The sequence below is a fragment of the Notolepis coatsorum genome (genome assembly GCF_963971535.1).
Source record: "Notolepis coatsorum genome assembly, chromosome: 14".
NCBI classification, from domain to species: domain Eukaryota; kingdom Metazoa; phylum Chordata; class Actinopteri; order Aulopiformes; family Paralepididae; genus Notolepis; species Notolepis coatsorum.
The window spans coordinates 7822786-7840518 of record NC_140178.1 but is presented as its reverse complement, the minus strand read 5'-3'; the positions used below and the strand labels follow the sequence as shown (position 1 = coordinate 7840518).

General features: G+C 45.7%; 1 protein-coding gene across 1 annotated transcript in view; it reads right to left on the bottom strand.

The window, feature by feature from the left end:
* Nucleotides 1–14014: 14014 nt before the first annotated feature.
* tubg1 (tubulin, gamma 1) overlaps nucleotides 14015–17733 on the bottom strand; it is a 36413-nt gene continuing 32694 nt past the window's right edge. Inside the window, 1 exon segment of the mRNA XM_084329566.1 lies at nucleotides 14015–16749. Coding sequence (XP_084185692.1) covers nucleotides 16552–16749 — 198 coding nt within the window. The 3' untranslated portion in view covers nucleotides 14015–16551.

The window sequence follows — 17733 nt, the reverse complement described above, 5'->3', positions numbered from 1 at the left end:
TGTCCTCGGAGGAGAGGCTGCGCAGTACTTGCGGATCGCTGCTGGCCCACTGCCTGAGATCAAAGCCGCCTTTGATCAATGAGGCGCGGAGTTTAATCAGGAGAGCCTCGGCTTCTTCCTGGGTTGAAAGGCTTTGTAGACAGTTGTCTACGTAGAAGCTGTTCTTTACGCTGTGTCGGACCTCTTCGTCCGCTGCTGGGTCCTTTGCTACATGTTTCTGTAGTGCAAATGTCGCACAGCAGGGGCTGCACGTCGTTCCGAAGGGGAGGACTTCCCATTGGTAGATGGCTGGGTGCTCATCTCCTGGCTTCTCTCTCCATAGGAACCGTAACAGGGGCTTGTCCGCCTCTACTAATCTCACCTGCAGGAACATTCCTTTAATGTCCCCGCTGATGGCCACCTTTTCCTGGCGGAAGCGGAGTAGAACGCCGAGTAGGGAGGGGCCGAGTGTGGGACCGGGCAGTAACTCTTTATTCAGATTTTGGGATCCGATCTGGTAGCTGCAGTTAAATACTATGCGGTCTTTACCGTTGTGATGGACCTTGTGGTGGGGCACGTACCACGATTCAGTGGTCTGGTCAGCCTCTTTAATGTCCATCTTTGTGACGTGTCCCGCTGTGATGAGCTTCTCAATCTCAGCGCGGTATACACTCTCTTGGGCGGGGTTCTTGGCTAAGCGCCGCTCCGTGTTCAGCAGGTACCGTTCTATGGCGTCTGTCTTGGCGTGGAAAGTAGGCATTCCTTCTCGCCGCAGGAGTGGCGTGGCGTATCTCAACACGCCGTTGACCGGGACTCTCTTGGTCCCTGTCTCGAGGAGGTGAATGGCGTAAATGTCATCTTTAGAGCGAATGTCTTTCTTTCCATTCTTAAAGGGCATTTGTTCCAAGCTCCATAGCCGCTCTACGTGTGGCAGGAGTGCGGTTTCTCCCTCTGTGACTCGGGAGTGGAGACATCTAGTGGCTGTACTTCGGTTGAGAGATTTGGCGAGCGGGCCTTGGAGAGTCCATCCCAAACGGGTCTCGACTGCTGCAGGACAGCCTCGGGGTCCGGTATGAACCCGGTCTATCGGGACAATGAGGTCTGCATGGTCGGAGCCTATCAACAGGGTCGGCATAGCATTGTCTATGAGCGGGATCGGTAACTTGCGCAGATGTGCATATTTCTCCATCAGCTTGGCGACGGGGTATGTGTACCGCGACAGTCCTATTTCTTGGCTGGTGAAAGCGTCTGCAATCTGGTACCGTCGCTCAGGCTGGCCGCTTGCTGCGATAGAGAATGAGACATTCTCGCCCTTTATCGTCTTCAAGTCTCGTCTTATTGTCCGAATTGTCATTTGGGTTTCGCTTCCCCGCAGCCCTAGCTGGGCCGCAGCGGAGGCGAGCAGCAGGGTCTTCTCTGACCCGTCATCGAGGACGGCGTAAGTGTCCAGGACTTTATTCTGGTAGCTTAGTGTCACACGCACTACTTTTAGGAGTACTCGGGCTCCACTGCTGCTGGCGGGATCGATGTACATGACGCTCGCTTTGCGGCTGGATGGTGCAGGTGAAGGGCGCCGTCTGTTACTGTCGTGAAGTATGTCCAGATGGGCTCCATCGCACTTGGTGCACCTTTTCTTTAAGCGGCATTCGGCTGCCATGTGTGAGCGCGCACAGCGAAAACAGCGCTTGTTGGACTTTATCCATTGACCTGCTTCCTCCGCGTTCAGCTTGGGGAAGGAGTCACATTGCGCTAGCCAGTGTTCTTTCTCACAGTAGGGGCACACTATCTTCCACTTCTCCGTTCTGGAGGGGGTACTGTGGCTCCTGCTGCTCGGTACTGACTCCGATTGGTGCATCACAGTCACCGATCTTCTTCCATCATTTAGTCGTCTGGTTCCTTCTCTGGAGCCAGGGGTGCTCCGTCCGAATGTATCTAGCCGTAGGCTGCTGACTTCTCTCGCCAGGAAGTCTGCTAGATCGAGGAGGTTCGGTTCGGGGCCATCCGGGTCTCTGTGGTCCCTCTGCCGCCTAAAGCGCTCCTGACGAGCGGGCGGCAGCTTCTCCAGGATCCTTTCCACATTTGAGTTGGCGTAAAGTTCATACTTCCCCTTCTCTCTTTGCGCTCCCAACATCCCTACCAGGGACTGCACTCTGATGGACAGGTCGTCCAGTGCTCGATTGTCTATTGCTGGGGGTAAGCGGTCGATGTGTCGGATCTCCTGGATCACGTAATCCCATATGCGCCCATACCTCTGGTCCAATGCTACCAGCGCTGCTGTGTATGGGGTGGTGGAAGTCGCGTAGGCGAGCGCTATATTATGTGCGCGGGGCACCTTTAAGTGCTGCAGTAGGATGGCGTATTTGTGGCGTTCATCCAATACATCCACCAACATGGTCTCCAGACACATGCGGAGTTCTGTATACTGGGCCCGGTTCTCTTGGGTGAAGTCGGGTACCATAGGCGTGCCAATGTATGACGCTGACTGTGGATACATCGGCGAGCGTTGGGGGAGAGGCCTCCTAGGCGAGTCTCCTCCCGCTCCTTGGTATGGGCTGGTACCGGCAGTGTACCATGGCCCGCTTGTCCAGGTGCTGTTCCTCGGTGCGGGTCGTGCGTCGTGCTCACCCGTGTATAGAGTCGGGGGTCTGTAGCGCAGCTCCGCGGGAGTATAGCCTGGGCTGTACCGGACCTCCTGGTCCGGTAGAGTACTGTGCTGTCTTCGGGCGCGGTTCTCCTCCTCTTCCTCTTCGTCTTTAGTTAGGTCATCCAGTGCTTGTAGTCTCTGGTTTAGCCTCTCCACAGGATATGCTGCTCCTTCCCGGTTGCTAGGTCTCGCTTGGACCGGTGGGGGGAGGTGGTCTGTGGGGGGTATAGACCTCGTCTGTTGGTCAAGTTCAGGGTTGTTTACTCGGCTAGGGGATGCCGCCCTGGAGGTGTGTCTAGACGAGTTCCTGGAGCCTCTGGCGGAGGGAGAGGGTGTTGTCCGTCTGATCAGCTGTTCTATTAGTTGCGCTTGCTGTCTGTCGCGCTCTGCGTCCCGTAGAGCACCAGCAGCTGCTCGCTGGCTGTCTGCTCGGTCTCGGGCCACATTCTCTTCCATCTGAATGCGTCTTATTTCCAGGCGTATGTGCTCTTCTTCGCTCCGTTGCTGTAGCTGCAATCGATCGCGTTCACCCTGGAGTCTATCGCGTTCAGTAGAGGCTTTCAGGCTGACGAGGAATGCCTGCTGTAGGGTCCTCTCTGCCTCGCTGGGAGAAGGCGGTTGTATAGGGGAGCCTTCCCTCGGGGTACTCCTTGCGGAGCCTTGGAGCTCTATCTCCACGGTGCTCTCCCCGTCTTCTTCCGTGCCGAGTTCTCTCTCGGTAGCGTTGTATTCCTCCCGGGACTCATCGGGGACTACTTCTTCAGTACTGGTGGGGTGTGAAGTCATGTCTGGTTCCCACTGGTCCCCACCGTGAACTTGGTCAGTTACATTAGAGCCCGTAGGGGCCTCTATGGTCGGGGTAGTCTGGGCGTTGGGGTTAGACATACTTTTACTTTCTAGTTTTACCGCGTTTACTGTTAGTAGAAGACTAGGTTGTTGACTGACAGCGTAAGCCTCTAAGTACTGAGGGAGCCGTCGTTCGCGCTGCGGGCGTTGGTTAGGAGGATCGTTTCGTGGAGTGTTCATCATAGGCCATTTCAATATTAATAACACTATATTAATATTACACTAATTACCATCCGGCTCGAAGGACCAATTGTAACTGAGGGGTACAATTCCCTGACTGTATTACTAGATATGATACTTACTACCACTACCTTTGTACTTAATATTCGGCCACCCAGTACACGGCATAAATATATTATCATGAACACTCTCACGTAGATGAAACGGATCCAACACAAATGTACGAATTAGAAACAGGTCTTTATTTCCTACACAGCGATGGTGTGTAGAATAAGCACTTAATCACTTAATTACATTTATGAATTGAAATAGTATGCACTTTTATGGCAAGGAGTATTCGTCGGTATATCAATAGATAATGTCCAATCTCTGAAGGCGCAGGTGGTAAATATACGACCTGGAATAGTTAAGGAATAACAGCAATGATACTTTAATGATTATAGGCTGGATACACTAGAGGGGGTTAATCCGGTCGCTTGTAAGCCGACAGGAGTAGGAGGGGGGGGGGGGTAGAATCCAGCTGCCTCGTCCGGCCAAGGGTATCCCAGGTGAACCCACTGTAGTGCCGTTCAATGCGCCGGCGATCCTTGGACCACAGATGAAAGCAGGTGGACTCTTTGTGGGCCGGCTCTCTCCGGTCCACGGAGGAGAGATGTGGAGAGACCTCGTCTTGCAGAGCGTCTCCTCACCTTGCGTCCTCTCCAGGGGGGGGGGTTCCAACACACGGTAGTGTCGGGGGTCTTTATCCATAGAATAATCAAAGTATCCAAAGCATAATCCGTGCCTGGGAAGGCGGGCTGTCGTCGGTAGAATAATCCGGTATACAGGTCCACTCGCTCGTCGGCTCTGGGGCTCCTCGGGTGCAGCTTCACATAGGGTCAACCACCCTGGGTAAGCAGCCAGTTCTCTGCCCGAAACGATGGGGTACTGACTACGGTAGTATTCTCACCGCACGAAGCACTATATATTAACAGACTATTATTAGCTTAATAGACTACGTCCAACTCGACGATATAGTGCCAAATATGACTATTCAAATATTAATATACACGATGTCTCAATACCGATGGTAGGCCGAACTTGGCCTTACTCCCACACGTGGCATCGCGGGGAGGCTTTACGTCTGTGACTCTATTGGAGGGTAAGAAACTGGACTGAAAAGAAAGTCCTACTTTAGTAGCGCAGTATATATACGCACTATGAACAAATAGTCCCATTAGTGGTGCGGTAGCCAAATTCCTACGCGGAACTAGGACTTGTTCGTACATGTCGAGCGGTACGTTTGAACTGGGTCTGAGGGGTATGGCAGCCTGGCACCAAGGTCTCGACCAATAGTAGAATGGAGACTATTATGGGATGTTCAGTAGGCTAGAATGGATATTCAATGCATATTGTACAAGGAATATACAAGGGATATCAGGGAATATTAGAGAATATACAAATACAATCAAATATATATATATAAATAAATATATATATTCGGTTTAATCTGGCCCTTCACAACAACTAGGCTTGCTTAAATTGTGATGAAACAAAGGAAAATATTAATTATGATTTTTCTTTTCATCTTTGACAGTGAATAAAACCATGATAATAATGACCAAACTTAAAAAACTGCCACTGAGCTCATTCAGTACCCTCTTGAGATCATGTGTACAAAAGATCTAAGGAAATTAATAAAGGGAAGATGATCAAACTGAAGGTTCTGTATATACAGTACTGAATTCTCCCATCCGGACCAATGCAATTCGAAATATTATTATAGAATATAGAATATATGCTTATACATTACCTTATTATAGCCAATTCGCACATTTATATATATATACATATAGTATCTTTCAAATGGCCGAGTTCAATTTGGATATAGTATCACCAGGTGTGCATAATAACAGATACTGATATTTACTGTAATCGACTGTACTATTTTATTTCCCCCACAGTGTAACCATTTTGAAACTAATTTCAGATCTAATTCTTCCTACATGGTAACAATAGTGTGGAGAAACTGACTGCATTTCAATATTTGTCAAAAACGTTACCTTTTGTAGCTTATTATCGCGAATCATAACAATTATTGATATGATTCATTCAGAACGCTGAACTTTGAACCACCATAGTATGTGACAGGAAGTGTAGATCGGAGAAATTTCAACGCTGGACGATAGCTATGAACCTCCTCTACAAAATGGCCACAAAAAAACTACAATTCCCATGGTTCAACATGTCCATTTCCGGTTCCGGGTCAGAATAGACGATCGCAAATAGAAAACTTAAAATGATATAAGTACACTTTTAACCTATTGCTAAACTATTGCCAACCTAACGTTTTACATTCTACATGCATTTGTGACATAGTAGTGATGTTAATACTTGAAAACGGTTGATTTTAAAATCACAAATTATTTTCATCATTCATAAAAATATGCCTATATGATAATAATGTCAAAAGGGGTCGGTACCGACCCCGTCGAGTGGAACAGGTTAAGAATGTAATTATCCAATCAAAATAGGGTAGGGTAGGCGGGCTAGTGAGACTTTGCGCACGAGACTGATTGGCGTTCACGCCGTGCCACACAAACTTAAGATCCAATCAGAGACGCACAGCGGCGTGATTTTTTTCCGTAGCCTCTTCGCAAACATAGGCTATGGAAAAAAATCACGTGGCTCGTTCTGTCCAGGAGGCGTCTATTCGAAACCCAAGCGGTTCGTGCTTCCGCGTTCGCGTTTTCCGCTCTGATTGGCCACTGACCTACGCTAGTTTTGCAGACGCCGGTATGAGCGTAGAAATAATGCGTGGAGAGCGGAGAGCGAGCGGAGAGCGAGCCTCGCACACACGCACTTTGAAATGGGTATCACAGTAGTACGCCCTACTGTAGAACATGACATATTAGCATGATTTATTAATGCAAATACTAGTAGTATTAGTAGTAGCAGTAGTAGTATTAGTAGTAGCAGTAGTAGTATTAGTAGTAGTAGTAGCAGTAGTAGTATTAGTAGTAGTAGTTGCAGTAGTAGTAGTAGTACTAGTAGTATTAGTAGTAGTATTAGTAGTAGTAGTATTAGTAGTAGCAGTAGCAGTAGCAGTATTAGTATTAGTAGTAGTAGTAGTAGTAGTAAATGGCTTTACTTTATAATGGGGACAAACCTTTGATTAATCATCAGTTACTCAAGTTTCAGACCTGGAGGGAAATTTGCAACACATTCAGTAAAACAACTCTCCACGTGACTCGTCATCATTTTCTATCCCCTCACCTCTACTTCTTAAAGTGAACAGTTAGATGGTATTTGTGGCTTCCGCCCCCTAACGTAACGTGTTACACAACCAATAACAGAACACTTTGAAAGGGGGCCAGTATGTTGTTTGTTTCCTTGAAAGTAACATATTTACACCCTCTATTCACTAGCGTCAGCATTTAAAGCAACCTTTTGAACCTCACAGGGGGGGGGGGGGCTCTTCATACGGGGATCAATAGGACATGCTTCCGGTTACGGTCGGTAGTGTGGTAGTGAAAGGGTTAACCTTCTGTAGTTAGTGTGGCAGTGAAAGGGTTAACCTGCTGTTGTGTGGCAGTGAAAGGGTTAACCTTCTGTTGTGTGGCAGTGAAAGGGTTATAACCTTCTGTTGTGTGGCAGTGAAAGGGTTAACCTTCTGTGTATACATCGTCGCAGTGAAAGGGTTAACCCTTTGGTAGTGCGGCAGTGAAAGGGTTAAATATTCTCCCCCTCTCTCCATCTAATAGAGCGGCTCCAACTAGCAGCTACTCCATACGGGACCCGGGTTCTTATGGGTGGGGTGGCCAAAGCCATGCCTGACCACAAAATGGCATCCAATTAAAGCAATGCAGAGGCTGTTAATTCCATAGATATCTATAGAACACTAGATAGCTTAAGGCGGAGTCACCAGCGTCACTGAACCGCCGCCATCTTGCTCCAGTTAGCCTTGAGTGAGAGTGAGTGAGCTGCACAGACAAAAATACTCATAACTCGCTGAAATATTGACGGATTTACAAACGGGTTGGTTTGCTATAAACATCAAAGATGTAGTTATGATACTGCATACTTATAAAAAGAATTTTTTTTTAAAGATGTTTTTTTTTACAAACCGCTTGAATCATAGCCACGTTAATAATGCTTGTAATAAACCAAACCGTTTGTAAATCCGTCAATATTTCAGCGAGTTATGAGTATTTTTGTCTGTGCAGCTCACTCACTCTCACTCAAGGCTAACTGGAGCAAGATGGCGGCGGTTCAGTGACGTCGCTCTCCATTGGCCGGCAGCGCGGGCAAGCTATCTAGTGTTCTATATATATCTATGGTTAATTCCCTCACTTCCTGTCACACGCACGTTCAGCCCGGCCCAAGTCGGCCCCTCCTCCCACTCCATCACTGTGTGCCTTGTGTTTACGCGTGTGGGGGACGTGTCGTGTGCGTTTAAATAAAGCTGATCTGCACAGTTTCCCCTTCATCCGTCTTCATCTGACAGCTTAGCACTCAGCCATGATAATAACACATCAGCAACACTATCTCTTGGGAACAACCCCTGTTTGTGTGTCCCGGGATGGGTGTGTGTGTGTGTACTGGTATGTGTGTGTGTGTGTACTGGTATGTGTGTGTGTGTGTCTAGTTGTGTGTGTGTGTGTGTGTGTACTGGTATGTGTCTGTGTGTGTCTGGTTGTGTGTGTGTGTGTACTGTTATGTGTGTGTGTGTGTGTGTGTGTGTATGTGTGTGTGTGTACTGGTATGTGTGTGTATTGGTATGTGTGTGTGTGTGTCTGGGCACCTAATACGATTGTCTGTGTGTGCGAGAATGTGTGTGTGTGTGTGTGTGTGTGTGAGTGGGTGTGTGTATCTACAGTATGTGTGAGTGACTACATGTGACGATGTGTGTCTGTGTGAGCGTGTGTGTGTCTATATGTGTCTGTGTGAGCGTGTGTGTGTGTGTCTATGTGTGTGTGTTTCTATGTGCGCCTGGCTCTCTAACTCACAACACGGTACCAGCTGGTGTACAGTGGCCCCCTATGGAAACACAGGCTGTAATGGAGGCCGAGGACCAGAGGAGACCTGTGAGAAACAGAGACACGGCAGGTCTCCACCTGTACAGGCTGTGTGTGTGTGTGTGTGTGTGTGTGTGTGTGTGTGTGTGTGTGTGTGTGTGCGTGTGTGGTGTGTGTGGTGTGTTTGTATGTATGTGTGTGTGTGTGCATGCCTTTATTTAGATAATGAAATGTAATGTAATAATGGAACACTGCAACAGTATCTTTGGAGTCTTATAAACCCATGAGGGTTGGGCACTGTCTTGGGAGTGTATGACACGAAAATAAAATAATCGATCAATCAATGATGGGTTGAGCTGAAGAGCAGCTCCAGGTGAAACAGAAAATAAACGTACACTCCCTTACAGACACGTCCTACTAAGGTATTCCACTGTATCGATCAATGTCAAAAAGCTAAAACATTTTTAATAAAATTTAAGATTTATGTTTTATTAATTAAATCAATACACACAATTCTCACTGGAGCAACATGGGACGATATATACATTTATATAACGGGGAAAGAATACAGAACAAACTCTTGAAAAGAGTGTAGCTTTCCATTATTTACACTTTTCTGGGTGCCTGTTAAGAGTTTAAGAGTAGTCCTAGAGACCAGCAGGTTTAATGCCACCTAGAGGAGGACAGACATCACCACTAGTCCTAGAGACCAGCAGGTTTAATGCCACCTAGAGGACAGACATCACCACTAGTCCTAGAGACCAGCAGGTTTGATGCCACCTAGAGGACAGACATCACCACTAGCCCTAGAGACCAGCAGGTTTAATGCCACCTAGAGGACAGACATCACCACTAGTCCTAGAGACCAGCAGGTTTAATGCCACCTAGAGGACAGACATCACCACTAGTCCTAGAGACCAGCAGGTTTAATGCCACCTAGAGGACAGACATCACCTCTAGTCCTAGAGACCAGCAGGTTTAATGCCACCTAGAGGACAGACATCACCACTAGCCCTAGAGACCAGCAGGTTTAATGCCACCTAGAGGACAGACATCACCACTAGTCCTAGAGACCAGCAGGTTTAATGCCACCTAGAGGAGGACAGACATCACCACTAGTCCTAGAGACCAGCTGGTTTAATGCCACCTAGAGGACAGACATCACCACTAGTCCTAGAGACCAGCAGGTTTAATGCCACCTAGAGGACAGACATCACCACTAGTCCTAGAGACCAGCAGGTTTAATGCCACCTAGAGGACAGACATCACCACTAGTCCTAGAGACCAGCAGGTTTAATGCCACCTAGAGGAGGACAGACATCACCACTAGTCCTAGAGACCAGCAGGTTTAATGCCACCTAGAGGAGGACAGACATCACCACTAGTCCTAGAGACCAGCAGGTTTAATGCCACCTAGAGGACAGACATCACCACTAGTCCTAGAGACCAGCAGGTTTAATGCCACCTAGAGGACAGACATCACCACTAGTCCTAGAGACCAGCAGGTTTAATGCCACCTAGAGGACAGACATCACCACTAGTCCTAGAGACCAGCAGGTTTAATGCCACCTAGAGGACAGACATCACCACTAGTCCTAGAGACCAGCAGGTTTAATGCCACCTAGAGGACAGACATCACCACTAGTCCTAGAGACCAGCAGGTTTAATGCCACCTAGAGGACAGACATCACCACTAGTCCTAGAGACCAGCAGGTTTAATGCCACCTAGAGGACAGACATCACCTCTAGTCCTAGAGACCAGCAGGTTTAATGCCACCTAGAGGACAGACATCACCACTAGTCCTAGAGACCGGCAGGTTTAATGCCACCTAGAGGAGGACAGACATCACCACTAGTCCTAGAGACCAGCAGGTTTAATGCCACCTAGAGGACAGACATCACCACTAGTCCTAGAGACCAGCAGGTTTAATGCCACCTAGAGGACAGACATCACCACTAGTCCTAGAGACCAGCAGGTTTAATGCCACCTAGAGGACAGACATCACCACTAGTCCTAGAGACCAGCAGGTTTAATGCCACCTAGAGGACAGACATCACCTCTAGTCCTAGAGACCAGCAGGTTTAATGCCACCTAGAGGACAGACATCACCACTAGTCCTAGAGACCAGCAGGTTTAATGCCACCTAGAGGACAGACATCACCACTAGTCCTAGAGACCAGCAGGTTTAATGCCACCTAGAGGACAGACATCACCTCTAGTCCTAGAGACCAGCAGGTTTAATGCCACCTAGAGGACAGACATCACCACTAGTCCTAGAGACCAGCAGGTTTAATGCCACCTAGAGGACAGACATCACCACTAGTCCTAGAGACCAGCAGGTTTAATGCCACCTAGAGCAGCGGTTCTCAACAGGGGTTCCGCGGCACCCTAGGGTGCCTTGAGATTTAAAAAAAAAAAAAAAAAAAAAAAAAAAAAATTTTATATATAATTATTTTTGGATTACAGAAAATTATCACTAAAGTGCTATCTGTTGCAGTTGCATGAAAATACCATATTTGGATAAGTTTGACCATTTCTCAAAATCTGAAAATCATTATTTAATAAAACACAGAAAAGGATCACCAAGTTACTCTGGATAGAAAAAACCTTTACAGACAACATTGAGACAAAGCTTCCTGACACATCTCCATCCAAACTCTTGGAAGAACTCATTGAAATCTCATCTGATACCACCTGGAGAGCTAGTTTCAGAGTGTGGTGCTAAGTACCAAGTATCTCATGATGCAGCAGTTAAGGTGTTGATACCATTCAGCACCACATATCTGTGTGAAGCTGGCTTTTCATCCATGACAGCTCTGAAAACAAAATATGGGGCCAAGTTGATCCTTGAGGATGACATGCGTGTTGCCTTGTCAAAGATCTCCCCACGTATTGACCGTATTAGCCAGCAGCAGACCTCGCATTGAGCTAGAAATGTCCACTGAGTGCTTATTTTCTGTATTTATTTTATTTAATTTTTTGAGAAATGGTAACTTGGTGATCCTTTTCTGTATTTAAAAAAAAGTACATGATTTTCAGTTTGAGAAATGGTCACACTTATCCAAATATGCTATTTTTATGGAAAAGTGTGCAGCTGCAACAGATAGCACTTTAGTGATAATTTTCTGTAATTTTATTTAAAGAAATATGCTCTTTGATTTACTACTACAAGCGGTGTAATGTCAACAGTAGACCTGAAACACCTGTTAATAATGCATTATATAGCCTGCATATACACACATGTGTTTCCCGGTTTCTTAAATAAACATTATTTTGAAAGCAAGCACTTTTGTCATCATTGTAGCAAAAAAGACAGGACCGGAAAAGTCTTTATCGTATGTAGGGGTGCCCTGGAATATTTTATTGAACACAGGGGTGCCTTGGCAGCAGAAAGGTTGAGAACCCCTGACCTAGAGGACAGACATCACCACTAGTCCTAGAGACTGGCAGGTTTAATGCCACCTAGAGGACAGACATCACCACTAGTCCTAGAGACCAGCAGGTTTAATGCCACCTAGAGGACAGACATCACCACTAGTCCTAGAGACCAGCAGGTTTAATGCCACCTAGAGGAGGACAGACATCACCACTAGTCCTAGAGACCAGCAGGTTTAATGCCACCTAGAGGACAGACATCACCACTAGTCCTAGAGACCAGCAGGTTTAATGCCACCTAGAGGAGGACAGACATCACCACTAGTCCTAGAGACCAGCAGGTTTAATGCCACCTAGAGGAGGACAGACTGTTTGGTGTGAGGTTAGAGGTGAAACTGAGAACGAGGTTCACTTTGTGTTTTACTGTCCCATCTATCTACGAGGACGTAAGGGAAGTACTTTAGTCAAATGTCCTCCATTTATGTTGTTTTCTTGAGCAGGATGAATATGAACTTGAGTTGTGCTTCAGGAAGGGAACCTTTTTGTAGCAGATTTTATTTACCAAGCTTGGGAGAGAAGACATAATACTTTGTTCAAGACCGGCATGTATATATTCCCTCCCCGCCGTATGTATATTTCCCTCCCACCCACCCACCCCCTCCTAATGTACAGTCCCCTCCTCATCATATGTATATACTCTGTCAGGATCTAGGGGTAACAGTACTGTATATTTGAATATGTCACAAATGTATCAGTACTAAATACCTATATGTCCCTATGCCATAAATGTCATGTATGTTTATGTCATAAATGTCTATATGAATTGAAAATGGGGGACCCTGATGGAAACAAGACAAACGTCTTTCTCTGGTCTGCATCCCCTTAACAATTGTATGTATTGAGCCGTACTGTATTGTACCCATTCTGCAATCTGTTAAATAAAGTTTTCATTCATTCATTCATTCAGCTGTAATCTGTATTCATGTGATCTGTATTTAGATAATGTAATGTAATAATGGAACACTGCAACAGTATCTTTGGAGTCTTATAAACCCATGAGGGTTGGGCACTTGGGAGTGTATGACACGAAAATAAAATAATCAATCAATCAATGATGGGTTGAGCTGAAGAGCAGCTCCAGGTGAAACAGAAAATAAACGTACACTCCGTTACAGACACGTCCTACTAAGGTATTCCACTGTATCGATCAATGTCAAAAAGCTAAATTTTTTTTAAATAATTAATGTTTTATTAAATCAATACACACAATTCTCGCTGGTCCAGCGAACAAAGCAACATGGAACGGTATATATACATTTATATAACGGGGAAAGAATACAGAACAAACTCTTGAAATTAGTGTAGCTTTCCATTATTCCAATGATAATGCCCACTTTTCTGGGTGCCTGTTAAGAGTACCGGTAGTCCTAGAGACCAGCAGGTTTAATGCCACCTAGAGGACAGACATCACCACTAGTCCTAGAGACCAGCAGGTTTAATGCCACTCCAGAGGACAGTTTGGTGTGAGGTTAGAGGTGAAACTGAGAACGAGGTTCACTTTGTGTTTTACTGTCGTGTCTACGAGGACGTAAGGGAAGTACTTTTTAGTCAACCGTCTTTTTTGCTGGAGGAATATGATGAACCTGAGTTGTGCTTCAGGAAGGGAACCTTTTTTGTAGCAGATTTTATTCGTCAAGCTTGGGAGAGAAGACAGAATACTTTGTTCCGTCTTTATGTCATCCGTATTTAGATCATGTAATGTGTAACGTAATAACGGAACACTGCTACAGTATCCAGGGGGCGCGTCTTATAAACCCACGAGGGTTGGGAACTTTGTGTGCAGGACATGGAAATAAGTCAATTTAATTTAAAATCAATAAATCATTGAGCTGAAGAGCAGCTCCGGGTCAAACAGAAACTGAACTTCCACTCCCTCACATGTCTCGCTAAGGTATTCCACTGTCATCCGTCAATCAATGTCAAAAGCAAAAATGGGAAAAAAAAAAAAACTTTATTAAATCAATTCACACAATTCTCGCTGGTCCAGCGAACAAAGCAACATGGAACGGTATATACATTTATATAACGGGGGGACAGAATACAGAACAAACTGTTGAAAAGGTACACATTGCAGGCACAAAGCAGAAGTTTTAAAACCAGTTCCACCCTCTTACACACGGCCGCCTGCTGTGCAAATGCTTGGTTTAATCGTCGCTCGCAGTGGGAACAAAAAAAAGGTACAGTACAATCACTTCCTATTTGAACGTCGCTGCATTTTCACGACTTAGACGATGAGTTTTGGTTTTAAGTGTGGTATTAAAACTGGGACCAATCTCACTAGGCATGTTCCTGCCTATATATATATATATATATATATATATATATACGTATATATATACACATTGGGTTTCGTATTAACTCTGAATCTGATGATGGATCGTGTGTGCATGTTCACGAGACGACCGCAGAGCGAAACACAGCAGGGGACGACATTAGCCACCATGACACACATGGCCCCCCGTCCTAACTAGGGATGCAGCACCGATCCGACTTTTTCAGTCCCGATACCGATACCTGGGCGTTGGGTATCGGCCGATACAGAGTACCGATCCGATACCCGTTGTTCAATTAATAAACTGTATGCCTCACTGTGTGGAAGAGACTGGGATCATTCTTTTGTGCAACAAGGCAACATCAGGCTCGACTTAAAACATTACTTCCCTAACTTAGTGAAACAAAATGTAACAAATTAAGACGGATATAAATGTACTGAATTGTTATTTATTATTTTATTTATTATAATATATATATAAAAAAAAAATGTAATACCCGATCCAGCTATTTTAGTCATATCGGGCCCGATATCAGATATCAATATCGGAGCGTCCCTATCCTAATCCCTGTGACTTGATAAAGCGTTTCCCAGGCCGCGTACATAGAGGCGTAAGTGCACTGTAAACTAACACGGATAAAGCGGCGTACTGTACAACACTCACTGTATAAAAATCTAGTCCCTACTGGTCTATCGGCCACTACGGTTGAAGGGCATCAGGGAGGAGGGTGGCACACTGGCACACGGGCAGAGAGAGACGTCGGACATCTCGTCGCTCTCCTTGGGACGCAAGCGCAGGTCGATAAGACACATCTCAAACCCCGCCCTCTTTTCTTTTATCCTCCAATCGGCTTCCAGTTGTGATTGTGAAAAGAAAAGAGGGCGGGGTTTGAGATGTCAATCGGTTAATTTGACGAAGACGACGGAGAGAGAGGGCGTCGCGGTGCCAACGTGTCGCTCTTCTCGTCGCTGCTCCTCCTCCGCCTTAAAGACAGCGGTTGGCTAATTTATTCCTCGCTGAATTAAAGGCCCGATCAGTGATTCAAACGTAAAAACAAACGGGGGGGGGGGGGGGGGGGGTAGCCCCGCCACTCGCTCGTTCGGGACGGAGACGCGTCTCTTGTTTTTTTTAAATATTGTATTCGCTGTATTTTGTGGCTGTGAAAGGTTTGTTTATGTTCGGTAATGAGGGGGAAACGGATCAATATTCTGATTTACACACAACAAGTTAAGAAAGTTCCAAATAGCTTATTATTATTATCCATCAAAAAGGACGGTACTGGAGACACGGATCATCTTTTAGAAACATATTTAATAAGGTTTCAACACAACACTGTTTTCTTCACTCTGAAGTGAAACCGCGTTGAAACGTTAAAGGGGAACTATTTTACTATTTCTTTCACTATTTGGGCACTTTTACACAATTCCTGTGAGTCTATGGAACACCTCTGTAATTTTTTTTTTTTTTTTTTATTATTCATTGTTTTGTATTTCTAATCAAGTCCTCAAAAACAGCATTTTTCTACCTCAAGATCTCGAGCCGTTTTGAGCCTGGGCTCCAACCACTGTGTGCAGCAGCAGCTCATCATGTACCTCGCCATTATCATGCAGCGGTGTCTTTCTGACATCACAAATAATCACATTTTCAGATGACTCAGTTCAGTGAGGGTGAATATTGTGAGAGGAGAATTGGAAGAATGCGCCAATATGAGAATTAGAGACATAGATCATATTAATATAAGTTAACATAGCTAGGAAACAAAGCTAAACACTCAAAAAGGCCATTTATAAGATAGTTCCCCTTTAAGTCATTTTCTTTGCACCCTGTTGTTCAATATGTTTCTAAAAGATGATCCGCGTCTCCGGCACCGTCCTTGTCGACAACAATATCACGGTCATCATCCATCTACGTTCAGACTCGCGCATCACGACGTACGTCAGAGTATCAGCCCCCACATCGACGCGGCCGCAGGAATCACAGACTGGGGCTTTAAATAATAATAATAAAAATAACAATAGGCCAATGCGTATCCTGTATGTACACGTGCATTTGACCAGACTGTCTGTCTTAGGGGGGGGGGGGGGGGGGGCGTGAAAGGACGTGACTTGTGAAGAAAAGGTAAACTAGCTGCAGGTCAGAGAGGTAAACTAGCTGACCGGGGCTGCGGGTCAGATGGGGGTCAGGGGTCAGAGGTGGTCACTGCTCCTGCGTGCCCCAGGAGATGTAGTCGGCCCGCGTGGCGGCCTGGTACTCCTCGATCAGCTGCTGCACCACCTCGCGGGAGTCGTCCAGCTCGTTGAAGTTGTCCTTGAAGATGTCCTCTTTGCGGAACTGCTCCAGGAAGGCCTCGCGCTTTCGCAGCTTGTCGTACTGCTTGCACGTCCGCTCGAACAGCTGCGGAGGAGGAGGAGGAGGAGGAGGAGGAAGAGAGAGAGAGAGAGAGGGTCAGAGGTCAAGGGTCAGGCTGCGCCACACTCCACCGCCGAGTCCACATCTGCAGTAATTTTTTTTATTCTGATCAATTGACCTCATCTCAAACCCACGCCCTCTTCTCCTTCATCCGCCAATCATAACGACTGTCGCTTCCCTCGGGACAAACCTTGTGTGAGAATGTGTTGATTCATCTAATGATACATTATTAACAACTTGTTGATTCATAGATCATACAGCTAATGATACATTATTAACAACTTGTTGATTCATAGAGCAGACAGCTAATGATACAGTATTAACAACGTGTTGATTCATAGAGCAGACAGCTAATGATACAGTATTAACAACGTGTTGATTCATAGAGCAGACAGCTAATGATACAGTATTAACAACTTGTTGATTCATAGAGCATACAGCTAATGATACAGTATTAACAACTTGTTGATTCATAGAGCAGACAGCTAATGATACAGTATTAACAACTTGTTGATTCATAGAGCAGACAGCTAATGGTACAGTATTAACAACTTGTTGATTCATAGAGCATACAGCTACAGATACAGTATTAACAACGTGTTGATTCATAGAGCATACAGCTACAGATACAGTATTAACAACGTGTTGATTCATAGAGCAGACAGCTACAGATACAGTGTTAACAACGTGTTGATTCATAGAGCATACAGCTACAGATACAGTATTAACAACTTGTTGATTCATAGAGCAGACAGCTACTGATACAGTATTAACAACGTGTTGATTCATAGAGCAGACAGCTACAGATACAGTGTTAACAACTTGTTGATTCATAGAGCATACAGCTACAGATACAGTATTAACAACGTGTTGATTCATAGAGCAGACAGCTACAGATACAGTGTTAACAACGTGTTGATTCATAGAGCAGACAGCTACAGATACTGTATTAAAGGTCCATGGAAGGGG